Source organism: Balearica regulorum, chromosome 9 (assembly GCF_011004875.1).
Source record: "Balearica regulorum gibbericeps isolate bBalReg1 chromosome 9, bBalReg1.pri, whole genome shotgun sequence".
In the NCBI taxonomy this organism is placed as follows: domain Eukaryota; kingdom Metazoa; phylum Chordata; class Aves; order Gruiformes; family Gruidae; genus Balearica; species Balearica regulorum.
Genome location: NC_046192.1, coordinates 4,942,855 through 4,960,087, shown reverse-complemented (window position 1 = coordinate 4,960,087; position 17,233 = coordinate 4,942,855). Strand labels below are relative to the sequence as shown.

The 17,233-nt window shown below is 42.3% G+C and overlaps 1 protein-coding gene across 1 annotated transcript; it reads left to right on the top strand.

The window, feature by feature from the left end:
• Positions 1-1,366: 1,366 nt before the first annotated feature.
• PARL (presenilin associated rhomboid like) lies at positions 1,367-14,067 on the top strand. Its single transcript, XM_075760872.1, has 10 exons — positions 1,367-1,578; positions 1,676-1,874; positions 2,133-2,273; positions 4,823-4,871; positions 6,657-6,752; positions 7,903-8,052; positions 8,507-8,577; positions 9,864-9,965; positions 11,802-11,899; positions 13,735-14,067. Exons 1-10 carry the CDS (start codon positions 1,382-1,384, stop codon positions 13,850-13,852), a joined length of 1,221 nt encoding a protein of 406 aa, XP_075616987.1. The 5' UTR covers positions 1,367-1,381; the 3' UTR covers positions 13,853-14,067.
• Positions 14,068-17,233: the final 3,166 nt, after the last annotated feature.

The window sequence follows — 17,233 nt, the reverse complement described above, 5'->3', positions numbered from 1 at the left end:
GGTTTCTTCAGGTCAGGCTCTGGCCTTGAGTTGAGAAGTCAAACTCTTTCATTACTTTTTAAAAAAAAAAGGAACAATGTTAATTCATACCTCTCCGCTTCCAAACAATTTGACTTTGTAACTGTGCTCCTGAAGCTGGTGTAACTTATGAATAGTCTAATTAGGCTCACTCTCATCTTGCTATTAACTTTCCCTTCACATGACGAGCTACACAGTAATTTGGGTTGGAAGGGACCGCACTGCCGCCAGCCTCCCTCTAAAGCACAGCTTCAGCATCGGTGAGCTCGCCCAGGCCCCTCCAGTCACGCCAGGGCGGCCCCAGGGCTGGAGACAGCGCAACCGCTCTCCCGTGAGCGTGTTCCTCACACCCACGCTGAACTTTTCCTGCTGCAACATGTGGCTGCTGCCACTCGTCCTTCCCGTGCACCTCCGAGATAAACCACTGTTTACTGAGTGGCTTGATTTTGGCAGCTCTGCACTCTGACCTCAGGAGGCCCCGGCGTGACTGACGCGTAGGTTGCTTGGTTGTCCCATTAGTATCTCCATGGCAAGATAACCAGAAAGGTGCATGTGACTTCCTGAACCTTCCCAATGACCAGTTATTTTCAAAGCAAACACGCCTATGTTCTTTTCCCATTTAATTTCAGGAAGGGGGTCGGTGTTTGCAGCAACAGCTGGGCAAGGACTGCTCCCTGCCAGCATGCTGCCTCACCAGCCCTGCCAGAGCCACCCGGCCGCACCACTGGCAGGAAGATCGTGCCGGGAAGAGCAGCACAGTGCCAGAGAGCGGGAGCCCCGGATGGCAGCAAGGATTGCCCAACACCTGGGGACAACCCACCCGGGCGAGGAAGAGCATGGCGAAGAGCCCTGAGAGGAGGCGGCGGGGCAGGAGCAGCTGCCTCGCGCCTGGTCAGCCATGCGCAGCCCTTTGCTGGGGCAGCCTGACTGTGAGGCGAGGTGAGGAAAGGCGGTGAGGTGTGGTGAGGTGGAGCCACGCAGCGGAGCAAGGCAAGTCTTGCCTCCTTGGCTGCTGCAGGCTGAGCCCCAGGCTAGGGGGAGACGGGCTCTATCTATTCCAGAAGGCTTCTAGAGAAAACATTAAAAACACAGAAACCCTTCGTTACGTGGCGCCGGGGCCACCCGCCAAGGGGATCCGCGAGGTAAACGAGGTGCCACACTCATCATGGCGGCCACGGGTGCCCCGCAGCGCCACTCCCTCTATGGCGGGGCAGAGTGGGACGCCCTCTCGACATGGCGGCCGGGGCGGGACGTGGGCGGATCCGACCCGGCGGCCGGCAGCAGCCGCGGCACTGTCGGAAATGCCCTCCTCGGCAGAGCCCCGGGAGCTCCATGGGTGCCCACCGTGCGGAGCGGTCCGACGATGCTGGGGAGCCCCCGGGCCGCTCCCCGCCCGGCGCGCTGGGGGGTATGGAGCAGCTCCCCCGGGCCCACCGCTGGGCGCCCAACGCCGCGCCCGCAAGATGGCGGCTGGCTGCCCCGGAAGCGCTCGGCGCGCGGGGAGGCGCCCAACATGGCGTGGCGGTGCTGGGCCCGCGCCTGGGGCCCGCGGCCGCACAGGTACCGCCGGGCCGGGCCGGGCCGGGCCGGGGGCGGCTGTCGGCGGGGGCGGGGGGCGGGCGCGGCGGTGCTGACGGTCCGCATCTTTCCCCCGCAGGCTGACAGTGCTGCTGGAGCAGCGACAGGGTTTCCGCCGGGCGAGGCCGCGGCCCGAGGAGCCCCCCGCCGCCCCCGCCGCCGAGGCGCGGCCCGGCCCGCCGCCCCCGCGCCGCAGCCTCTGCCCGGTGCCGCCGCCGACCCGCGCCGGCCGCCCCTCGCCGCGTCGTCTGGTCAAGCCGCTGCTGTTCGCGGTGGGGGTAAGCGGCTCCTGCGGGCCGGGGGTTACCCGTGTCCGGACGGGGGGGATGTGTGTGGGGTGTGTCTGCAGGGACCCCCGGCGGGCGGCTCTGTGGCGGGACCCCCCGTCTGTCAGCGGTGCCTGAATCGCCATTAACGTGCAGTGCTCAGGGCCGAGCAACTGGGAACGGGAGAGCCTGGCTCCCCCGGCCGAAGCCACGCAGGGACAGACGTCAGGACGGTGCGTGCGTTCTGAGTTTTTACCCCATGTCGCCCAGTTCACAGGCTCTGCCTTCGGATCCGCCGCCATCTGGCAGTATGAGTCGCTCAAGTCGCGGGTCCAGACCTATTTTGAGGAAGCTCGAGCAGACTGGTTGGATAAAATACGGCCGCAGAAGAGGGGGGACTTCAGAAAGCAGGTACACGGAGCCAGGCCCGGCCTGTTTGCAGGCGGGTGGGTCACTGCAGAAGCGTACAACATGACTGCGTCTTTCATCTGGTGCGCCATTCATACAACAGATACGTGTCCTGTTTATCCTCAGTTTTTACTCGGAGAAATCATAGGTCCTCAGCAAATTGCAGTGGATACCTTTCATTACCAGAAAAACTGGTAGAATTCGTTCTATAAAACTGTAACTCACAATATCACTGCAAAAGCTATACTGGGGAAAACTATCATCTTCACCCTGAGATGCAGGGAAGGGAGATCGGTAGTAGTTTGTATATATAAACTAGGTACCCTTTGCTTTTTTACTATAAAAAAATTTCAGTTGTTGCTATGTCTATGTGTTCTCAAAAGTGAACATGAACTCCCAAAGAGGACAGAGCTAGTTTAAATGCTGAACCTTACATATAACATTTTTTTAATGCTCTGGCTTCTGAAACGCATTTCTAGTTTCAACCTGTACTTGACAAATACGAGGGTTTAGAGGTTTGGTGTTTTTTCTTTTGAGAGCTGACATTTCTATGCAAATACTTTGGAGTTTGGGCAGTAAGAACAATGTAAGCATGGCAATACGTATAAATTTAGCTGCCATCCCAAAAGCGTGAGTCATTTAGTTTTCAACTAAGTATATTTAAAACTAAACATGCATGTATGTTTTACGTTTCTTTCAAGGTTACTGCTGTGGCTTGTGATAGACCAGGCTTAATTACTCTTTAGGGTCTGCTTGCCCAAGGGAAGTAGGGCTGAGTGTGGAGCTGGAAAATCACGGGGTCCTGGGTAGGACAGAGGAGCTGCTTTTGTAACGTGAATTGTGTGCACTGTGTAATTCTTTGGAAATGGGCACATGTTGTGGGTTAACCCTGGTGAGCAGCTAAGCACCACACAGCTGCTTGCTCACTTCCCTTGCAAACCCTAGTGGGATGGGGGAAGAGAAAAGGAAGAATAAAAGCAAGAAAACTTGGGGGTAAAGATAAAACCACCACCAAAAGTTGTTTAAAAAGTGATGGATAAGTCAGAGAAGAGAGAAGAAAAAAAACAGTGATGCAAAGGCAGTCACTCAGTATCTCCTGTGGGTAGACCAAAGCCCAGCCAGTTCATGAGCACAAGATGGTTAGACCTCCTAAAATCCCCTCTTTTCCCCTTTTTTTTTGCTGAGCATGACATTATATGTAGGGACTGTCTCTCTGGTTAGTTCGAGTCATCTGCCTGGTTGTGTCCCTTCCCAACCTGTTGCACACCCCCGGTCTTTTCACTGCAGAGGCAGAGTGAGAAATGAAAAAGCTCTTGATGCTGTGCAAACTCTGTTCAGCAGAACCCAGAACATTAGTGTGTTATCAGTACTGCTTTGGTCAAAAATCTAACACAGCAGCATGTAGAAGCTGCTATAAAGAAAATTAACTGTATCTTAGTGAAGCACAGCAAAGCATGCTTTCTTGCTCAGTGTGTATGAAGTGCAGGTGAGATTATGATTGCCACTTAATATTTTAAATAATTTTGGTTTTACACTGTTGCTTTTCTTCAAAACCTGAAGGGAAAGATCTTGTGGATTGGCTATCCAAAATATAAAACAAAACTGCCCTGTTGTTAATAGGCTTAAACTCCCAATCCCCATCTTCAACTGGTAAGTTCTGTTTTTAAAAATTCAGGATCCCCCAGTAGCTTCTGAGGGCATCTACTTGTATTTTAGAAGAATCATGTTTGTTTAGTGTTCTTATACTGGAGAACTTTGTAGGAAATAACAGTATCTGTATCCTATGCCAGGGAATTGGAAAAAAAAATATGCAGTGAAGTTGTTACTTTGATATCAACTACTGAATGATTTCTTTCGTACAGCATTATTGCCTCCAACCTACAGATAATTTTTTTGACATTGTCCCCATTAATATAGTTGGAAGGTCATTGAGCTATCAAGAAAACATTTGTCCAAAGTGATTCTTAAAGCTGAGGATGGGGAAGGGGGGGGGTGGAATTTATCTGTGGGCTGACTGCGCTCAAAATAAACTTTTTCAGGGGTTTTAAGCTTGGAGGAGGGCTGGGTGAGCTGGACGCAAGGGGGAATGGATTCCACATCTTGTGAGCCACCTCTGCAAAAGTGACCCTGGCACAAAAGTGGAATCTCTCAAAGGTGGGTGGTGTGATGTTAGACAGCGTTAGGGCGAGGCTTAGTCGAGGCAGGGTTTATGCTAGCTTTGGCTAATCTGCTAAAGTAAGCATTATGGGATAGATCCTTGTTTAGTACAAGCAGAGGCAAAGCCGTGGAGTTGTGTAAAAGGATATGACCCCATTCTTTTTGAAGAAACCCTTCATCTATGTTGGGATATTTTATGGAAAGGAGGGTAGATAACTACTCGAGTAAGAAAATGCCAACTTGAAAAGCTAAACCAATCAGAAATAAAAGTTTGAAACAGATTTACTTAAATTTCAAACAAATGCTTTCTGTTCTGAAAAAGGTAGAATCTCACGTGACTGTTTTTGAAATTGCAAATACTCCAGTGGCACTGATGTACAACAATTCCATTTCAGGTTAACAGCTGGTGGAATAGCCTGACTGAGGGTCAGCGGACTGTGACAGGTTTGTGTTAGCTTACAAGTATTAGACATTCACAGGAAGCGAAATATGGCAAACAGGTACAGTATGTTAAAACAGATGGCTTTCGTACACGTTTAGGTTGGTAGGCACAAAGCACATGTAAACTTACACCTGCACATACACTATTTCTGCTACACTACTTTCTCACAAACTATTTGTTTGTATGCGTTAAAAAAATTCCGATGCATCTGCGTGAGAGAGTGTGGAGGATTAGCTAGAATCTTCCCCCAGCAAGATTTTACTCAGGAACTGTGAAAAACAGCAAATGCTTTTAGAAGGAATGTGAGTATATATTCTACTGATATGTGGAAATAAAACTCCCTGATAAATTTTTTGCTATTTTACATACATTGTGTTGCAAACAAGCAGCAACTATTTTGCATGCTTGCCTTTGGTTCTGTTGTAGTTTTGATTGATTAGCCTAACATCACTTGAAACTGCCAAGATAAATGTAATGTGTGGAGAGAAATTGATGAGAACTTGATTAAAATCCAAATAAAATAGCTAAGCCATATCTGCTCTTATATATTCTACATACTAACAAATCCTGTCAGGAAGTTTTGTATAGTGCTTTGAATTGCTCTTCAACATGCAAACCAAGTCATGATACAGATACAAATATTGCATTGGGGCAGAGGGATGTGAAGATTCATATTCTGTAGTCCCTAGAGCATCCCTCAACATCGAGTTAATCCAACAAGCAGTATAAATTCTCACTGGAGACCCTGAGCTGTTCAGACGCTTACCCCTGATTGGCGTAACAAGGTTGGGCTTACTGCACTGAAATTGCTGAGAGTTCTGTAACATCTTGGTGTAGCATGCAGGGAAAATATTTCCTCTAATAAAACAGTATGGTGGAATAGGATGGAGTGCCAAAAGAAGAGATCTATTAAAATTTTGGTTCTGGGATTTATGTATCATCATTTTTCACAGTTCTTACATTTTGTTGTGAACTTCAAATAGAGAATAATTATGTGACATTTACCATTCTGTAAATGAAGCACAATTATTTTCCCCTCTAATGTTTCTAGCTATTATAAAAACGTTTTCAATACTTAAATGCTTGGATAGAAATAAGGCACTTTAAACAAACAATAACTTTACATCATTATGTTTATATTTATATTTAAACTGAAATAAGATTGCAGTAAACATCTGTGAAGTAAAAAGCTGTGCGTTTGCGATATCCCACAGGTAACTATGCCTTAGCAATGCCAACTCAACTGTTTATGCTCAACCTCTAAAGAGCATTTTTAGAATTACCTCAAAACCAAACCTCCCCAGAAAGTGGAAAGGATGCGTACTGCGTGTCTGTATGCTTCCCCCAGCCTGCGTGCACAGTTAAACGCAACCGTGCGGCAGTTGGGTGGCGCTTGGGAATAAGCAGCTAGAGAGGCAAGGAATGAGACCTCTCGAGCTGGCCCTTGTTTTGTTGGTTCTATAGTGGAACAGAAATTTGAAACCGTAACTTGAATGTCTTAAGTACAGATTTTCTGGGTTGTTGCATTCATTCATTACATCATGCATTAAAACAGTCGCAATTAATTGTCATGTTTCTGAAAGGCTTCCACTATATAAATGCAGCTTTCAGTATTTTTCTTTGCTTTTTCTAAACTGTTTATAAAATAAGAAGTGGATACTGCTTTTAAAGAAATAGCAAAGAAAAAGTATGATTCTTGTAAGCTTATTTTTGAGTGTTGTTTACAGTAAACATTATGGCATGTTACATTTATAACTTGCTTTTATACTGTTTTTTCCTCTTAATAGGTATTATAGCTGCAAATGTCTTTGTATTCTGTTTATGGAGGCTGCCTGGTATGCGACGGGTTATGTTTACATATTTCACCTCAGACCCATCCTCCAGTAAGTGAACAATAATTTGGGGAACTTGGCTACGTGGGGTTGTAATAGAACCTCAGATCGTACAAAAGCTTTGAATGGCGCATAGCTTACTTACATCTCCTCACTGGTGCTTTTCTAAATACTGTGATGTCAAAACTGTTACCTGTTGTCTGGCCTTTAACTGCATTCAGTGGGATGCAGCTCCTGCCTTTGTAAAGGTGAAGAGGCACTTCTCTCTAAGTGGTATCTTTGCTTTCCTGGGCAGAATGCTAATCATGCCAGTCTTTGGGAAGGAGGACAGTAAATCATACTATGTAATGCCATTCAAAAACTAGTCTGAAATGTTATTTATTTTTTTTCTTCTTCCTTTAATGTTCTGTGGAATGCAGATAGAACAGTCAGTCACATGCATGTGCACATTCGTCAACAGATGACCATTAGTCCTTATGTTCTGTATGGAGTCCTTGTTTCAAAGCTGCCCTTTTGGTCACATTAAAAAAAAAAAATCAAAACCAACAAAACAAAAACCACTTGGCTTTCACCATGTGTGAAGTGTGTTAAAAAGCTTAACTCAGGAAAGCAAGTTACTGGTATTTAATGGCAGAACAATTAGATAGCTGTTATCCAGATATAAGTATTAGTGACCCCAAACACTCCTGTTTTAAATAATCAGATAATGCTGACCTTTAAACCTGCTAACTGGGTGCTTTTTGCGTTTTCAAGACTGCTGCTTCAGTGAGGAAAGATAGTAGCTTTTTGAAAAACCTAGTTTTTCTTTATGACTTTAACAAAATAATTTTATATAGATGCTCATATAGTATGTTAAAAATCTTTCACCATATACGTATATAAATAAAATCTCGTTTTTCCTTTCCAAAGCATAGGAGAGGTGTCATAAGATAAATGTCTTATATGAAACGTTCCCCCGTAGGCAATTAAGACTTTCTAAAGTAGCTGTTTGTGCAGCTTGCATGTCTCTGGGGTATATGTTCTACCTTTCAAAAGGTATTGCATGGAATTTAAAATTTGTTACATTTCTGGGTTTATCACATAGCTTGTATTTGAGAATTCTAAGCATAATTAGCCTATATATGTCTTGATAAATTTCTAGTTTGTAAGTTCAAGCAAATTAAAACACTGACTTTTTTTTAATTATTTTTCTCTTTTGTAGAAGCCCTGTGTTCTCCCATGCTGCTGTCTACATTTAGTCACTTCTCTCTATTCCACATGGCAGCAAATATGTATGTTTTGTGGAGTTTTTCCAGTAGCATTGTCTCTCTTCTGGGATGTGAGCAGTTCATTGCAGTCTATCTTTCTGCTGGTAATGTTAAATATATATATATTTACAACACTTAAATATAAATATATATTCATGCAAGTAAAGCACATGCATGGTTAATAGTTTTATGATGACAGATGGCCATCATTCAGTCCCACACGTTGCTCTATACTAACTGCAGTCCTTATTTGCTGTCATACAGAATTTTGATGGGTTTAGGATATTTGGCTTCAAAGTATCATGACAATACAAGTATCTGGTTTTAAGTCATGCTTAGCTACCAAAATAAAATAGCTCTTTATACAGACTCATGGGAGTTTCATGGGAAAAGATAACAGATAATTCAAGTTAAAACAACCACCACCACCCAAAAAAAATTCCAACAAACCACACCACCTACACTAGCTTTCTTAGTAAGATGTACAGATAATACTGTACTTTCTGATGCTTGTCTGTATTGCTGGCGTTGTTTCTAATAGTCATTTTTCCTTTCTAGGGGTGATCTCCACTTTTGTCAGTTATGTTGCTAAAATGGCCACTGGAAGGTTTGAACCATCCCTTGGAGCTGTAAGTATCTCAGAATATGAGACACATAATAATGATCTCTGAAGCCATTTTCAAAGCCTGCTGTATTCTCTAACCTGCTTAAAAGCCAAGAATATATTTGGGATAGTGGAAACGAGGAAAGTTTACCAAAGTAACCAGGCAGCGATTCTTGTGTGCCTGTTCTTCCAATACGTTAACTCTTGTAGCAGCAACCTAGTAATAATACCACTTAATGCTAATGGCTTGCGAGTACTTAACAGCAGGACTTCTTGTCACTGAGCAGATAGTTCAGTTCTGTAACTTACACAATTATGCAATAGCATTTATGAACTATCACGGTCTTCTCTAATTGAAAATAGAATAGAAAGAATGTAATCAAACAAAATCAGCATGTGATACTAGTGGAAGTTGTAGGGAATGTTCTACAGAAAGGGCAGCATTCCTGCCAAAAGTCTCACAGTATGAAAGAGACGAGGCAGGCTGAGGTGGTGTTGTGGTTGTCTGTCCTTTACAAGTATTTTTAGTAGTAGAACATTTTAAAACATTTGAGGTAAACCTAGCCATTTGCCAAGTTTTAAAGGCTTAGCTTACTTCACTAAATTTTTATAAAAGCCAAAAGTCAGTCTTATTTTTCAATTGGAATGAAAAAAAATATATCAAGCTGTCCCAAAGTTAGAATTCTTGGTGGTGCTGTCTATGTATTGTCCCTTTATCTTGTGAATAACCTATATCGAGCAAGTTACTTTCCATTAGGATTATTGATCTGAACTTACTGATGTTGCCACACATTGCATTAGTTTACTATATTCACAACATTTCCATTGAGATATTTCATGGATACAAAAGCCTATGGTCAATTTAGTACAGACCAGGGAATTGCTTGTTTCATTGACAAAAGATTTCTTGTCCCTGTCCATCTGTTATTTTCCTTGTTTTGGTACAAGGTTCAGAATGATTCCCTTCATATTAATCCAACACAGACATCTCAGATAAGTTTCTAGGGTTTACTGGGTGGAAAAAAGCACATTAACATAAATTATCTTAAAAATCAGGGACGTTCTTAGTTATATAAAAAAGCTTAAGGGGGGTATATTTTTTTTACCCCAGTATTTATAATTTCAGATATTGAAATTAAATAAGTGTCTTGTTTTATTTTTATTCTGAACTTTGCTGGGGTGCTTTGAGGTTTACCACAGGGCTGCATTTGAAAATGAAAGCCAAAAGGAACACAGGTTCACATACAGAAAAATAATTTTTCCCTTATGTAACATCTCAGCTTACTTTCATGTGTTTTAATGTATTTGCAGTCAGGAGCAATAATGACTGTCCTTGCAGCCGTATGTACAAAGATGCCAGAAGCAAAACTAGCCATCATATTTCTTCCAATGTTCACATTTACAGCAGGAAATGTAAGTGCCTTTGAACTTCAAATAAATCCTACTCTTAAAATATTTTCCTGTATGTCTCCAGTATCTGAGCATGTCCCCTCTTCTTTTGTGTTCAAGCTGTTAAATTTATTTCGAGAGAGAATACAGGTCATGGAATTCCTGGAGACCAATTGTGAATTGTTGCAGCCTAGCACAGTCATTGCACAAAAGTGTAGTGAATTTAGAATTATTCTAAATTCCATCCTCCACAGGTCTGTTTCAAATTTGATACTAAAATGCAAAAGAAGTTGGGAGGGACTCAGGAGGAAGTGTGCATACACATACTGTTCTTTCTGATGGATGATTATTTTATAGCAGCACTTGTTACAGCCTAATCTATTAGATGTGCTTTTTTGAAAAAAAAAAAATATCAAGATGGGAGAAACAGGATTTCACTTCTCAAGGGAAATCACATTCCAACCCTAGAGGAATACCTGCCTCCTCATTTGGCCACTACCTCTTGATACTTTTAAGAACACTGTTGGGATTAGAAATAAACTACTGAGGCTCTTCATGTGTAGCACTAAGACTCCTTTCTTGTTTCATTAAGTGCATTTAAGCACATCCACTACCCCATTTAAGAAAAGCTTCTCATGTATATCTTGACTTGCTTTAATAAGTTAATCATCTTGGTCCACTACTTAAAGTTATTTAACTGCTTTAAGTAAAACAGTAAAACTTTGTCATTTCAAGATCATGAGATTTAGTTTTGGTTTTTTAATAAGTGAAGCTTACAGTTTTGAACCAGCATTCTTAGCTGTAGCCTTCATATTTTTCTTGCACTTCTGCTTGAGTGGACCCAGCTTTTTGCACGCTACCCTTTAACTGCATCTTTCCTAAAAAAGATGGCCGAGGTAGAAGTGTTAGCAGAGCCACAGAGAGCATTGCCATGAGAAAGTACTCATTGCAACAGAAAACAAGAGCAACATTGGCTGTTGCAATATAAATGTTGGAATGATTTATATTATGCCCTAAGTCCTAAGTAAGAACCTCTACTACGTAATCATATTTCTAAACTGCGTGTACTCCTTTGGCCTACCTTACATATACTGTAATCTGCTTTTAAAATAAAAAAGCCAATGTAGCAATATAGCTGCTATTCTAACACGTATGCTTAAGGAAAGAAATCCTACTTTAACATTTCATCCTAACATTAAATCTGTTGATCTTTTTGGAATGAGGCACTTAGTAAAATTTTGCATAATTACAGTTATGGTGGTTTGTATCTCCTGAGGATGGTACACCATTGCTCATGCTGTTTCTGGCCATGGAGTTGTTCACGGTCATCTCGATTTTCTACCTTCCTACAGACATGTCATTTGGGAGAGCGTGATGATCAATTTATATCTGATGACAGGGATGCTGCCCCACATGTTCCATCCCATAGAGAATTGTGTTGGGGAGAATAGATGCACATAAGTCTAAGCTATGTCAGAATTAGTGAACGAGAATGTTGCAGTTCCATATTTTGTAGTCTCTCATAGCATGTACTCTTTCAAGTAACTAACTTCCTCTTTTTTTCCTGACCCAAGTTCAGAATGTATGTGTAGCTTTAGAAATTAAGACTATTTGAGATGTTCACATTCTTACCATGCATTATTCTGTAGCTGCTCATGTCTGTATTTTTACAGCACGGTACAGCTAAGGACTGAATCTGTTGTTTTAAAATTTTTTTTACAGTGATTGCTTTGATATGAAATTTATGGGGTGTTTTTTGATCTCAAATATTTGCTCTGTGCCAGAATATGAACCTTTATTACCAGTGGCCATTATATGCTGTGACTGATCCTGTCCATTCTGTGTTCTGTTCCTTTCCAGGCTTTAAAAGCCATAATTGCATTTGACACTGCAGGGCTTGCTCTAGGCTGGAGACTTTTTGACCACGCTGCACATCTTGGGGGAGCTCTTTTTGGAATGTAAGTCTGTATTTACTAACTTCTGTTTGTTTTGTATTTAAATTCATCCTACATTTCTTCCCCCTCTTTGCTTCCTCTTATCTCTGAAGTGTGGGGGTTTTGTGGAAAGTTGTCTTAAGTAGCATTAAAGAGAACTCACTGTTATCCTTGTAGTGCTATAAAATTGTGTGGAAAATACTGTTAATAGATGCTTAGAACTGAAAGAAATTGAGCTGAACTGCCTTAGAGCGATAGATTAGATGTCAGATTGTCCTGTCACCCTAACCTGGGCTGGCTGTCTCTGTCCTGCTCTCCCCAGCACACTGAAGAGTCACAAGGCAGAAAAGATTCTCACAAGACACAGTATGGACAAATTAAAATAACTTTAGAATTAAACAGCTAAGAAAAATCCTTTGTGTCTCAGTGTTTTTCCTCTAATTACTGATTTAGAGAGCTACAGAGTTAGCATAAGCTCAGGCCAAATTCCTTTGAGCAGCCTCTAGTGCTGTTTCTCAATGTGGCTGCATTGTCTTTGTGTGGAGCCTTCCTAATTGGGAAGAACTACCAGAAACCAGTTTGTAGGAAACAGTTCTGCATTGTTCTGTGTTTTAACTACATTGTCTAATGAGTTTATCCCCTTCTACCTGATTGCAGTATTTTCTTAATTTGCACACTTACTGCTAAGAGCATTTTTAAGCTTTTTATGTAGGCATTTTAAAAGCCTACCTGACATTTAACTAGGCCAGACAAAGAACAGGTGGAGGATGCTTTTATTTTGGTCTACAAACTGGTTTGCCTTTGTTTGCTATTTCTTGGCTTTGGTGTCAGCAAGTTCTGTGCTGCACAGTCTCCTTTTCTCCCTTCCTGTGGCATCACAAATGCAGTTGATGTTGTCTTGCTGATTCGTAACTACTTTCTGCCATAATGCATCTATATCAGCTTGTTCGTTATAATACAGATTCACATATTATTAAATAGTATAGTTGCAGTAAAAATTGTCTTGAGTTGACAAATATCTTTCCTTCCTCACCTACATATGTTCTACTCTGATCATTTTGGTCGCTTCATCCTAAAACAGGACCTCTATTTGGGACATATGTTGAATGGACAAAGTGTTTTCTGTATATTGCCTCAGACAATTGTCTGCTTCAGCGAGCAGCTATATGATTTAATATAGTGGCCAGTTTACCTGGCACTGGCTGAAGGCTCATATAAAAGTGCTTTTGTTAGCTTCAGGACTTGGGTGTGAAGTTAAGCCTGTGCGAGAACTTCAGCCTACTTCCATGCAGTTGCTTCCCCTCCCACCTCTCCACCATAACCTCCCTTGCTTAATTACTTATATGCTGCTATGCAAATATCGGCATACATAGTTCTCTATGAATATAAAGATAGAGCACTTCAACAGCTTAAATCTTCATTTAGATGTTTATAGAAGAAAATTCACTTTGAATGGAAAGTGACTGTTCATTATGAGGCAGTTGTATTTACATGTGAAAAAAATACTTTTGCTTGGTGTTGTCAGTAAGGATTAGCACAAGCAACAGTACCATTATAACAGTCTCTTAAATGAAAATAGGTTTTTACATCTTCTTTTAAGTAGAAATCATGAGAGCATGAAATTAAAGGCACAAAAAACATTCATTCTCAGGACTGAGACAAGCAAGAACACAAAGAAGTTAACTATTAGGTGTCAAGAGAACAAGTGGCTTACCTGCCACTTTCCAAGAACGTTGTTCTTTCTGCCTCAGTTTATCTTGTCTCAAAAAGGATTTCAGTTACTTGATTGTAGTCATCTGTCTGTTCCTCAGATACAGAGAAAAGTTGCAGTTGGTTTTAACTAGTATTTTCTTTCTCAGGTGGTACGTGACTTACGGCCATGAGCTCATATGGAAGAACAGAGAACCGCTGGTGAAAGCTTGGCATGAAATGAGGACAAAGAACACAGGAAAGGGAGGAGGTGGAAGATCTAACTGATTCCAATCCTAGAGATTCCTTGTGCCCAAGTGGTATATTACTTGAAGACATGGGATTGAATCAGTTTTGAAGGTTTTTTTTTTTTGCTACTCCAAATTAAGCCTCTAAGGAGCTGAAGTTTCTAGTGTAAACTACAGTTACAAAAATGCCTACCAATAGAAAATGAACTCCGACAAAGGTGGAACAATAAAGGTTTTTATCCTATTGCTCTCTGATGTAACAAGTCTGCATTACATTTTTTTAAAGGAGGAATAAAAAAAGCTCTTCAATTAAGTGACCAAAAGCTCTGTCCAAATAACTTCAGAATGGGGTACAACTGGTTAATACTTAGGAAGATAAACATTTTTTAAAACTGACAAAGTTAATGGATCACACATCCCTCTAATGGGTGCCAAACACCACTAGGTGCTTTCCTTCAAGGCAGCTTTATACAACCTGAGGCTACTGTGGTAAAGTTCAGTGGCCTTGGTTGTTGAAAAGATTGGTTGAGATAAGCCAATGGTCTCTCTTGATCTTAAACTCAAAATACATGAAGCAGTACTGGATTGTTTACCAAACTTACGTAGTGGTTAATGGTCTGGCTTTGTCAGCTGTGGCTTATTCAACCCATGTTTTTCATTTCTATCTGCTTCCAAGATATTGTCACATCTTGTTAGAGTTTACTACAATGATATCTTTTTCATAATTACATGCAGTGAAAGAATGACTTAAGCTGTGGTTTTACCATGAGTTATACTGCTTTAGGTTTTTGGTTGTGGGGTAGGTTTTTTTTAAGTCATGCTGTATTGCTAGTTTCCTTTAAGGTTTTTCTAAGAATTTTAAAACGATAACATTTAGTTCTAGAAAAATAAGCAGCTTCAGCAAAAATACAAGGTACTGGAGACCAGCAACACCGTAACTGGAAGTAACTTCTAAAGTAAACCTGAGGGTAGTACCATGACCAATGTTCCTGTGCTACAAATAAAAAAAAAGTTGGTTTTGGGTATGTTGCTGCTCTCTGCCTATCCTGCAAGGACGACTACCAAACCCCTGCAAAGCACTGAGGAGTCTGCCCAGATACGAGGTGGTGGGTTCAAACCCTTGCCTCTTCCCTGTAGGCTGAGCTAGTCATTCCAGAGGGACTGACTTCCCAAAGAACACGTGGCATCTGTAAGCAGCAACTGGTGCCTTTTTACTTTACAAAAGTGCCTTGCAGAAAATACATTTCCTGTAGGGATAAACAGTACATAATGCTAAATGGCACCAGTTGTAATAAATGGAGTACAAAATTGCTGTACGCTCCCTTACTGCCACAAGCCAGTGCTCAAGTCTGATTTTTTTTTTCTCTGTTGGAAAATAAGACACTTGAGGATTTGTTCCTTTAAGTGCCTGTCAACTTAAAACACCTAAAAAATGAAAGAGTTGGGAGTATCTAATGTTCCTTTGCTCCGTTCCAGAAGCTTTCTGGCTGTTTCTAATCTGTCGCTTCTCCTTCCCTACTTCCTTCTCCGATGCTCGGGAGAAGCACGCCAGTTTTTAGGACTTCGGCCCCCGTGCAGCCCTGCCTGCAGCAGCGGGCAGCCGTACCGGCAGCCAGACACTGCTGCCAGCAGCGGTCCCTTCCCGCAGAGGCATCGGAAGATGGCCACTGAACAGGCTTGTCATAAGGGAGTATTTCATGCCAAAGCAGCTCAAAAGCCATAGCTCATAATATTTTGCATGTTGGTTTTACATCTGTTTAACACGTATCTGTTGTCTTTGTCCACTTCCTTTTATTTCCCCCCCCCTTCTTCCTTGCATTACCTCTTGTCCACTCAAGAGCTTATCTAGTCTCTCTAACACTTCTGTATTTGCTGAGGGTTTTTTTAGAGATCCTGGCTGAAAGCAGCAGGGAGTAACATTGCAGGAGATACACTGTATAAACGCTGAATGACATTAGAGTTTACAGGTCTGGAAGAATAAGCCAAGGTTACAATTAAGTTCTTCACTATAGTAGCCGGTGCCTACCTCAAACTTCAAAAAGTCACGCTCCTGCATCGCTTGGAGCGATGGTCTGTGGTCGCTCCCATGGTCTGTTAAACCTGCTAAGGCAGCGTGGCATTGCTGCGCCCATTCAGCTGGCAGGAGGGTGCTGAGGAGCACCACAACGTTTTCAGGCTGCCTCTGAAGGGTCGATGACTGCACCTCTGCTGGATTTTTGGAGTTGCAGGGGCTCAGAGCTCCTAAAAAACCAGCCTGGAACTGCCCGAGAGGTTCAGGGGTCACTTCAGTCAGTGGCTGTGGGTTGAGGGTTTCATACCTAAGCATCACTTAACTGTTCAATACCTGAGCCTTCCTCATTTGTAGAGGCCATAGAGGTACTTAACATACGTAAGGTTGTATAAAAAAAAAAATAATGTGGCCAAGCAGTGGGTTTCACGTCACTTTGCACTTGAGCCTTTGCGCAGCATTGTCTGCCAAGCGTGAACTATCTTCTCTGGTCCAAAACAACTTTCAGATTGCAAAAGGAAAGTCAATACTCAGACAGGGAATGGCCTGGAGTTACAACAACTCACTAGAATAAATAAGATAACTTTCTGGCAAGCAAATGCCCTTCTTGCAAAACCTAGCATCGGTACATACCAGTATCTCAGTATTTAGTCACACCTTTGAACGGCAAAGAAATTAGAAGAATGAAACGCACACCAGAAAACCCAAGCCCAGAAAAAACAACAACAAAAAGAACCAGCCACCTAAAACAAAACTAACCACATGGAGAGACTTTTTTCCCCTCTTTTCAAAGAGCTTATTATTGTGAATAAAAATACAATGTGGTAATTATGTGGGTGCTTGGCAGAGACAGCAGCTAGTGTTTGTGTAGGAAAATAGCAATAAGTATAAAGTCATGGTTAATCATGTAGAGACCAAATCCTTCATTCCTTTTCAATGGCGTTAAGAACATCTGCTGTGACCTTGCTGCATTTAAGGAATATTTTACTTCAGTGTAGTGATCTGCTGTATTGAAATTTCATTTTAGTATTAGAACAAACGGAGCTTTCAGCCCCCATTCCTGGCAGCAACAGCTGGTTTGCTTTCCGATTTGATGGCTTGCCTTTGTCTTACTGTTGCAGTACTCCCCCTCCCTTTAATCATGATAAATCTCTTCTAAATGCAGACAACTTTTTAATCTCATCCAGCTTCTTCTGGTTTCCCTGTCTGAGATAGTCTTTGTGCCAATTTCATCCTACAAGCTATGATGAGCAGCTGCTCACAGCACTCCCTGATGCCGTAGGTGGGCTCCGCGACGCGCAGTGCCAGAGCTGAACTCAGTGCTAGGAAGTGGCAGGCACAGGGAGAGCGGAGACATCCAGTTTATTCTCCAGTGTATTTTGCTAAGTCAGGCCTAGGAACAAGGATCAGAGC